The sequence below is a fragment of the Oryzias melastigma genome, linkage group LG20, assembly GCF_002922805.2.
Source record: "Oryzias melastigma strain HK-1 linkage group LG20, ASM292280v2, whole genome shotgun sequence".
NCBI lineage: Eukaryota > Metazoa > Chordata > Actinopteri > Beloniformes > Adrianichthyidae > Oryzias > Oryzias melastigma.
In genome coordinates this window covers 14,124,684-14,135,005 of record NC_050531.1, presented here as the reverse complement: position 1 = coordinate 14,135,005, position 10,322 = coordinate 14,124,684, and the positions used below count along the sequence as shown (strand labels likewise).

Genomic DNA, 10,322 nt, shown 5'->3' with positions numbered 1-10,322 from the left:
GAAGAAGCCACTCAAATGTGACATGCATGTGCAGCCAAGCAGAAACTGGTGCATGTGCACACTCACACAAATGACAGACTTGCATGTTGGGCTGCACACATACTGAGTGCGTGCTCACAAAGCACACATCTGCAGGTTTGCGTTTTTATGCAGAAATACATCCTCATAGACGGCTGCTCAAACACTGACCCCTTTTTACTCTTTGGTTGAGCTAGTTTGGGGTTGGGATGTTTCCCCTCATCCAGCGCCTCTAAATAAACTCAGAATCTGCACATATTTGCCCCGCACTCATGCCACTGCAGACCTGTAGTTGTCGTCTAACTTAAGAAGCCCTCTCCGCTGGAGCACCAACCCTTTTCTCTCTTCTCCTGGTGTTGCTATTGAGGAGCTGATGTGTCTTTTGTTAGGTGGCGGTCTTTTTGGTGATCCTGAACATTTACAGATCATGTTGGAGTGTGGTAGTAAAACATAAGTACAAAATAGAATCAAGTGGTGTGCAAGTTTACTTCCATAAAAACAAAAAATACATATATTTTTTCTTGGATATAGTTTCTATAGAGTGGCAGTAATTCATCAGATACTCGCCTCTGACCACACTTCCCATCATCCCTTTGTTTACGCTTTCACCCACTATATTACAGCTAAACATAACATTATCAGCTGTACCGTTTGAGCCAAATACCAGCTCGGACAAGGAAAACAAATTGATCTGTTGGTCAGCAGGACGCTACATGTTTTCTATGTAACAAATACGCTCATTTTTGAATGGCTTTTTTCATCTACCCCTAATTAATAACAATTTTAATAAAGAAATACTCCGAAATGTAAGATTAATTTTCTTTACATATGTCAATATTAGAAAAATGCCACAAGTACATGTTAAGAACACCATTTACCTTAATGGGTCTTTAAAAAGTAAATTGGAAAAGTTCAATGAACAATTTTTTTGTGTTCAAGAGCTTCGGAATTTTTTTTTATGTTATGCTAATTTAGGAAAATGCGAGTTTTGTTTTAAAAACTCTTTTTAGATCAGTTTAGAATAATCTAAATAAAATGGATAACACATCCTTTATGATTAACAACAGCCTGCCAGACGATCATTACCATCTCAATCTGTGCTGTTTGACTCTCAACAGGTTCCTCTCCCCACCAACCACTCGGCAGTTGCAAAGCACCTTGGGTGTTCCAAAACTTGCCCGCTGGTAACCCATTACCTAGACATACAGTGACAAACGGTGCAAACTTGCGCAAATGTTGATGCAATCAGGTTGGGAAAACATCTCCAGGGCCCCCATTCAAACCCCGTCTCGCCTCTCTCCCTTCTTCCCCACTTCTTTTAATCTTTCCTCCTCTCCTTCAATTACATCAGTGTCACTACCACCACTGGGAAACTTTTCTTTTGGCAAATTAAGAGCAAAAGAGCTTTGCAGCAGGTAAGCCGGAGCTCCACTCTGTCACTGTCATAGCGGCGGCTTCGACAAAAACAGTTTGCGTACCTGCCCGAGTTTTGCAGAAATTACCTCCTCCCTTCCAGGTGCGGTAATCAAGGAGGTGACGGGAGGCAATTAATTAGGTCCATCTGCATCACTGCCTTTACATAATTAATGGGCCTCATTACCGAACTGCGTATGATGAGGAGCTTGCTAGCCCAATTACTAGCTTAAAGGTAATATGGTGGTAAAGAGCAAGCAAAATGTTTATCCTCTTTACTGAACGGCAACATCCATAGCTGTTTAGAAGGTCCTTTTTTTAAAAGAATTATTTTATTTAGATAATCTATATGTTGAAAATTAATCATAAATGTAACATTTTTTCTTTATTCTAATTAATGACAAAAAAGTCTTGCATCTGTGGAAGCCAATTTCTATAAGTTCTTTAATTTTTGTCATGATAATAAAAATAGAAATCAGTAAGGAGAACATACATCTCCAAACAACTTTACAAGACTGAGCGCTTTGCTGCAATCTATGAAATAAAACTAACAGGATAAAAAGGGAAACTTTTTTCATTTGTTGTAATGATGCTTTTTTTTAAACTAACATATGCTTTACTGGATACAAGTGTAAATTAGACCCATTTATCTAAATTATTTCATATTTCAGAACCAGAGGCATAGCTATAACATTTAATACGGGTTCGTGTCCCCCTGTAGCTCCGCCCCTTTTAAGACTTAGAGAGAACTTTAACATCACAGTTCGTAGTCAGAACAGAGAGACCCAGCAGAGTTTCTCTTTATCAATCCAACCAAAAATAGATTCCATGACCCACTTAAGTTTCTATGTCATCAATATTTCACACTATTTCTGAGTTTCTATATAACTGACTATTGTAATTCCGTCTGCCGAGGTAAGGCTTTTCTTTAATGATATGAGGTGTACACATTTTTTAAATCATTCTAGTCCAGCTTACAACTCTTTTACCTTAACGTGTGGATCTAAAACTGCCATCTTTAGGGTCTTTATTGGGGTGGGCGGATCAATCTGAGTATCGATAGCAACGATATCGCTGCTGCTCAGAGAGAGGAGAGAGTCATTAAAGAACGATTTACTGTCAATAGTAAGTTTCTTTGTCATGTTGTTTATATTCTTATTTATTTAAACCACCAAATGGTTCCCAAGCTCGGCTGTGTCTGTAACTCACCACTCCCACAGGGGTTGGATCAAATGTTATAGCTTAAAAAAAATGCTCTAGCTACTGTTTTCTTGGTATTACTTTTGCATTATATCATTACTAATATACATTTTCTATATTTGATACATTCACATTGTTTTAATTAGTTCACAAACAATTTTATTTGTTAAAAGTGTCTGTCCTGTGTTTTATTACATACTTACTCAAGTAAAGATTGTGTATTTCTGAAAATATTCTATTTTCAACCTTTGAAGAAAAAATTATTGGTAAAAAATATTGGTAATACTAGCCCTGTAATCACTTGGTATCGAATCGATACCAAAATTCCCAGTATTGCCCACCACTAGTCCTTAATCCTAAACAGTAGTTCCCATTTGGCAGAACATGTCTGATTCAAAAGATCTAGAACAACTGCTTTAGCACTGCTTTTATTATTTAAATGTAAAGAAATAAGTACAGATCATTTTAATTTGGGGGTGTCCAATCTTTTTTACAAACAGGGCCAGGGATTTGTGAGGGATAACCATTCAGCATGCATTTTATAATTTTAAATGAACTATTAAAAGGAAGTGTCATTGCAAAATTGCATTCAAGTACAGAAACCTCAAAAGGGGTTTTAAATGTTATTCATTGTTTATAACTGATTTGAAAATAGATTCAGGCCTATTTCCAATGTTTTTTCCACAAGATTTTAACTTTTTTTTTTAAATAAAAATGTCAAGGTTTGTCCTTTTAAGAGTAACTGTTCAATAACTTTATTTTCCAGTTGGTTGCAGACTGCTGCTGTTAGCAGCTTGTTTGCCGTCTCCATGTTCCCTCTTTCTCTCAGTCAGCTAATGAAGGCCTTATAGCCCACTGTTATTAAAATTACGCCCTTGCCTCTGATATTAATTGGATCTGTAATAAGGAATGCGTCGGATTCATTATTTAATTGCAAGGGCACATTTGGAATACAGTTTCTGAAATGTATTTTTAATGAAAAACACTACATCCTGACCTAATCATATCAACCTTATTCTATCTAATTAAGGATGCATAAAATCATTAGAGTTGCAAAATATTAGTTTCAGCTCTGTCGGCCCGCTCCTTTACTTGCCTTCATGAATATATTTTTCCTTGTCTATTATAAATAGTTAATAAGGGAAAAATGACAAAAATTTGCATGTAGGCAAATTAGTCTAATAGGGATATGTCTTTGCTGAGTTCGGAAAGTGACCCTTGTCCTAGAAGAAATTGTTGCAATAATTATGAAAAACTGGTAAAGCACATCTTATTTTGATGAAAAATTGTTGAGTTGAATAATATAAAAATGTTAAAATGCAATAACAGTAAATTTTCATCATGTGGTAGCATGTTAGCATTTTATCAGGGTAATAACAGCAAATTAGGTAGAATATGAAGTATGCCGTAATAGTTGCTGTGGAGGGAGATGGGCTGTAATATAAGGATGATATTTTAGCACAGTTGGAAGTCATCAAGTGCTAAATGTGTTTCTTGTATTTCTTGTTTTCAGACTCAAAACATAAAGAGGTTCAAGTTCTACTGAACTCCATCATCATCGTGTTAGTAAAAAACATTTTTGAGTCATCGATATTCTTGATAAAAGCTTATAAGATTCGGTAAAAAACAGGCAAAAAAGAGTGTTTACAGATTTTTTTGTTATATTGCATCATAAATTGTGGTGTTTGCAAGTACCAAACACAAAACTACATCAGATTCATGGATGTATTTCTCTCATGAGCCTATAGTACTTCTAAATACCGCAATCAAGATCACAGGGAAAACAGCTTACAATAACTCAAAAACATTTGACAAAATTAGCTTTGAAGACAGAGCCTTTCAAGAAAGAAATGTGATTAGTCTGGTTTTTGGTTGATAGTATTAAAAATAGATTCACACTATGAACTTGGACTACAGTTTTTAAATGATGTATTGTTTTTTACTTCTTCATGATGGAGATTTACCCATTGATTAGTTTATTCAGGCCTTGTTTGACACAAACACAGATTTGTTTGCTTGTCCAAATGCTCATGAATGCAAATTTCTAATAAAATACTGTTGGTTTTCACACACAGTCATCTCTTGGGTTTACAGAGAATGGTCAGACAAAGAGAAAATATCCAGTGAGGAGCAACTCTGTGGGCAGAAATGCCTTGTCGATGCCAGAGGTCAGAGGAGAATGACCAGACTTGTTCCCGCTGATAGGAAGGAAACAGTAACTCAAATAATCCCTGGTTACAATAGAAGTCTGTAGAAGAACATCTCTGAAAGCACAACACATCCAGCCTGGAGGCAGATGGACCACAGCAACAGAAGAACACACCAAGTGCCACTAATGCTGGCTAAGAACGGGAAACTGAGGCTACAATTCTCACAGGTTCACCAAAATTGGACAATAGAAGATTTCAAAAACGTCTTGGTTACTGCTGTGACATTTGGATGGTATATAGGGCCAGAATTTAGCATCAAAAACATGAAAATATGGATCCATCCTGCCTTGTATTAACAGTTCAGCCTGCTTGTGGTGGTGGTATAATGGTGTGGGGGATATTTTCTTGGCAAACTTTGGACTCCTTAGTACCAATTGAGCATGGTTACAACACGAAAGCCTATCTGAGTATTGTTGCTGACCATGTCCATCCCTTTATGACCACAGTGTACCATCTTCTGATGGCTACTTCATAATAAAAATGATTCTCTACTCTGTGGATGGCTTGAGCTTGTTTGGTTCATTCTCTGTTTAATCTTGGAAAAACTACAACAGATAAACTTAGTTGTAGCACACTCACAACACCACTGAACTGTAGCTAACCAAACATGAAAACCTCTACAAGAATAAACATTTCTGATAACTCATTACCTGGCATGAAGATGTTCAGATATATTAAAGTGTGTCGATGAAGAAGTATCTTTTTAATGAAAAATCGTCATGAATTTGGTTTAACTTAACAGACTAATCAGACTTCCCACCAGTGAAAACTCTGTTTTTGGTAATTATCAAGTCCTAATTAGATTGACGCTTAAGACTTCAGATGAATTTTTAGCTTTCTAAAATGTAACTAAAGAAAACGCAATGCTATAAAATGATCCACTATTATCCAATATCCACTAACTTTGATTAGAAGTACATTTTTAGATCATCCAATTCGGACTTACACACAATCTTGATTATGACATTTGGACAAACTAGATTTTCTCAGATTTTAAACTATTCTTTATTTATAGGAAAAATTAACCCCAATGGTGAAAGTTAGTATTAAATATCAGAAAAACAATAGACTATTGTAGCAATTTGAAAGTTTACCTTACGCCTCTCCCCATTGAAGCCTCTCCACTGCTCAGCTTTTTTGACGATGTAGCTAAGCTCCTGATTGGACAGCTCAAGGTCTTGAGGCAAGAAGTATTTTCCCTCCTTAGCGGTGAGTCGCTGGAAGACGTCTAGCATGCGGCCATCGTTGTGGAACCTGGAAATTGTTTGTAAAAATATATAAAAGTTTGGAGAAAATAGTGACAATTCTATTAAATGTGACTTGAAAGTCCACATTTGGACAACAGCTTGAAAAGCATCAATTGCACTTCATCTTTGAACATTTGTTTTTCTGGAACAAGTCAAATGACAGCGATCTCAGCAAACAGTATTGATTACAATAAGAGTATTTCTAGGAAAAAGTTTTTTCAAGGTCACCAAAAAATGGCCTCTGAGTAGGAAATACTTTAACAGAGACTGACTGTATCAGTGTCCATATTTGGCAGAGTGTCTGCACAGTTGAACATCTGTTAATGTGTGGGAGTCAGATTCTGGGATGTTCGTCGATGTTAATGCCGAGCTTCAAAGATCAACGATGGACGCGCTTGTGTCTGGAAAGCCTGGCTTGAGTCACAGTGAAATGCTCTGCACAGCAGCAGGCATATTGATTGATACCTCAAGATGAATGCACATCACCAAAGTCTTTCTTTTTCCTCTGCCACACATAAGGGTTGCATGCAGCCAGCCCTCAAAAAGAAACATATCTGTAAAGAAATGATTTGGCTGACCATCAAAACCAGCAGACCTTGTGCCCTTCCACTGAGATTCTAGCCTGTCAGAGGGTAATCAGCTCTCAAATAAAACTGACATCAAGAAGACCAGGATTTGTACAAGAAACTGGTGTAAATCTTTGAACTCAGCATTATTTCCCATCACTCTCGGGAAGGGAACGTTTGTACAATCTTGACCTCAGACGCAAGAATAGCACACAATCATCTTCATCCTACACTTGCATTTTGCTTCGCATTCATTTATGCATTTTTATGTCTGTCTTGGTGGAATTAACCTTCTTTGCACCTTAGTGCTTTAAAACAATAACACGTCTTTGGTGGTGGAACGCTCTGAACTTTAGTACTTTTTCCCCTCTCATGTCAGTCATGGCTCAGATGGTAAAAGTGACATCTGAACTTTATTTTGGAGTAGAGATCAGCAAAAGCACATGGTGTGCAAGAAGAAACAGCTTGAGTAATGAAGGTGACGACAGCAGATGAGATCCTGCCTTCACAAATGCGTCCATGTGAATCCTATATGATCTGTGTGACGTCAATTCCATGTGTGTTTGCCATGTTTTAAAAATAAAGAGTTGTATTTGTGAATAAAGTGTGCTTAAAATGTAATTAAAAAGTGATTTCTGTCCATTCTACCAGTACATATAGCCTCAGGCTCTTTATAGAAATAGGTCGCAGTCTGTGTCAAAGCCACTTCCTTGCAGCCAATAAGAAACTGTAACCTATAAAATTATCAGCCTTGCTTTGGCCTGGTGGCCTACATTCAACACGAACCCATGTGGAGGTTGAGTGACAGAAGTCATTATTCTTGGCTGCTGTTTTAATATTGTCCATTTAGCTGGATCCCTATAAGCTTCCCACTTACTGAAATTAGATGGCACCATCTCCTCGGCCAGTCTCAACCTGATTTATTCAGTAAGAGGATTTTTTTCCCCCTCCTTTGAGTTATTAATGTCTTATATGAGTCTGAAACAGACTTCAGATGGAGACCAAGTTGCATTGTGGTTTAAATTATGACTTACCCAGACCTATTTTTGCACTGATATTATATTTATTCTAGTTTCATTTATCATACAGGAGACTTGGCGTCATTCAACGTTTTTTCGATTAACCCTATAGAACCATTTGTATCTTATCCGATACATGCATTTCTCAGACCTCTATCTCATTCCAAACTTTCCTTAAAAACCTGTTGCATGTAATTTAGTCCATGTTTTCTGCCCTGTAGTACATATTCATTCCACTAGGGGCAGTAAAGGGTTTTTTTTTTCTTCTCATTTAAAATGGCTGCTTTCGTGAAATCTCAAAAAGGGGGAAAAGCATATCTAATTTTCTAAACTTTAACTTAATAACTTATTTGTTACAACTTGCTGTATTGAAAGGATGCTTGACCTTTATAATACAGTTACACATCTTGCTAAAAAATCATGCATACAATTTGAGACATTGGGTCAAAAAGGTGATTTTTTTGTTTTTTTTCCCTGAACATTGACGTCAATATGTTTGTATCTTCAGTTAACATTGTTATGAGCAAAAACGTACCATGTCATGTATCACAACATATCACAATGATACAGCAAATTTATTTTTGTAGATATTAGGGTATGTATTTCTTTATTCGTTTAAGTTAAAGGGTTAATGCATTGACCATATATGATATTTGGACTGAGTGAGTGGGACGTCACCCATAGAAACTCACTAGTCTATGGGGTTTTGACTTCTTGGAGCCAGCAGGTACTTCTTCTGTTTGGAACGCAAACAGTCCAGCCCTCACATACAGTCAATGGGTTCATCAAAAACATTCTTTATTACACTTTAAAGATTCATGCTTAACTTGAGTTTCCAGGCCTCAATCGATAAGTTAACTAGAGCTAAAGAGTTCTACAGGTCAGGTTGTGTGTGTCTCACCTGAGCAGGTAAATAGACAGAATAGTAATGGAGAGCAGGAAATGGACTCCATACAGGAATAGAGTGATGATCACTCCTGCTGCACCTGACCGGTCAGCTCGATAAAAGTGCCAGTAAAGCTTAGCTGCATCGCCCACTGGTACATCAGGGCTGTAAGAGAGACGCTGCAGGAAAAAGTAGAAAAATTAGTCAAATTTGGACAAACTGTCCACACGATCTTTAATTTTTTTTAGCCTAATACAACAAAGATCCGTTATTATTTTGGACAAAGACTAATGCCAAGTAAGCAATATGTAAAGCTTTAATGCTTTTCTGATATATTAAATCGAAAGGTTCTTTAGAGTCTTGAGTGCTTATTATGTTCACAATTCCCGTCTCCCCCCTCCTTTTCCTGTATAATCTAAAGTCACTTTGCCAAGATAAAGTGAACTCCTATTTAAAGTGCACAAATGTCCAAGTTATTTTTAAGCGACTTACCCCGAGGACGGCGTCCACAGCAAAGACTGCTAGGGGGTCGAGGACTGTCCACACTCCCTGAGCCATGATAAACTTTGACATGAATGAAGGGAGTGAGCCAAATATCAGTTGACAGCCCCATCTGATCAGAACCAGCAGGAACGTTACTGCGTTCAAGGTCAGGGGACCCACCATCACCATAGCCAGTTCCTCCCGGGTGTGGAGCAAAGAACTCTGGTAGACGAGCTCCACTGTGTGTGCGTGGAAGCGGAATCTGGACAGAGAAGCAAGTGTCAATATGTGTGTACCATATTTGTGTTTACGATGCTTGCAGCTCAGGGGCAGCTGGTTCCAGCAATTCACACTCTGCGTTTTAATATTTGTGGTTGATACGATGGATCATATTTAATTAGTTTGATGACAATTACCATTATAATTAGTTGCTGTTTGCCTCACAGGTCAGTTTTGATTTAAAGAAGACTTTTAATTGACTCAACAATTTTTAAATTGAATTTAAATACATCAAAGATAAATCAAACTTAAAAAAAATGCTCTACTCTTCTAAAAAGAGCTTTTTCCAAGCCTCCACTGTAAATCAGACCCACCTACAGTAAAGCCTCATGAGTTTCTTAATCTTCCCTTCAGTTTGGAGGAGGTGGAACCAGCGATGGAAGACGTCCAGTTTGTTCCTTACATTTCTATCAGATTTGCTCCAGGAGTCAAGCATCTTTTAGATTCTGTCCATTAATCTAGCAGTAGAGGTTCAATGGTATTTCTTTTTCTAAAGCCAGCCTAATATATTCCAACTTTGCAAAAGTCGTTTTAGAGCAGAAAAGTCATTATAGTGGATGACCAACAGGAGATCTTTTTTTTAGTCATTTTTGAAGGTTTTACAAGGTAAAGCAGCACCTGTAGCAAGTTTAAAGGCTTCTCGTATGAGTCTTTAAAATGATTATTTCTCTGTTTTATAGTAAATGTTGTTGCTCAGATTGATTTATAAGTCCATATGCTTTTAAGATAATTCCTTTTGCAGTCCTCAATTATTCAAGCATTTTTGGGCAAATGGAGTATTCTGTTGACCCCATCTATTGTTCAAAAACGTGGAGGATTTTACCAAATAACAGTCTGGTAACAATTCAGTTTATTTCAAATTTAGATTCTCATTCACATTTTGAGAACAGAAAAAAGGATTTGTACTGCTCATCGATGAATGCGTGGGAAAACAGAGAGATGGCTGAAAGGTAGGAAAACGTATGTGGAATAAAAAGGCAGAAGGGAGCGCTGCCTGTCAT

General features: G+C 37.2%; 1 protein-coding gene across 1 annotated transcript in view; it reads right to left on the bottom strand.

The window, feature by feature from the left end:
- Positions 1 to 10,322, bottom strand: part of ofcc1 (orofacial cleft 1 candidate 1) — a 79,157-nt gene that overhangs the window by 18,980 nt on the left and 49,855 nt on the right. The window contains exons 18-20 of the mRNA XM_036217419.1: positions 9,052 to 9,304; positions 8,575 to 8,738; positions 5,936 to 6,095 (exon numbers count right to left, since the gene is read on the bottom strand). Of these exons, the coding sequence (XP_036073312.1) occupies positions 5,936 to 6,095; positions 8,575 to 8,738; positions 9,052 to 9,304 (577 nt within the window). The remainder of the gene's footprint in view (positions 1 to 5,935; positions 6,096 to 8,574; positions 8,739 to 9,051; positions 9,305 to 10,322) is intronic.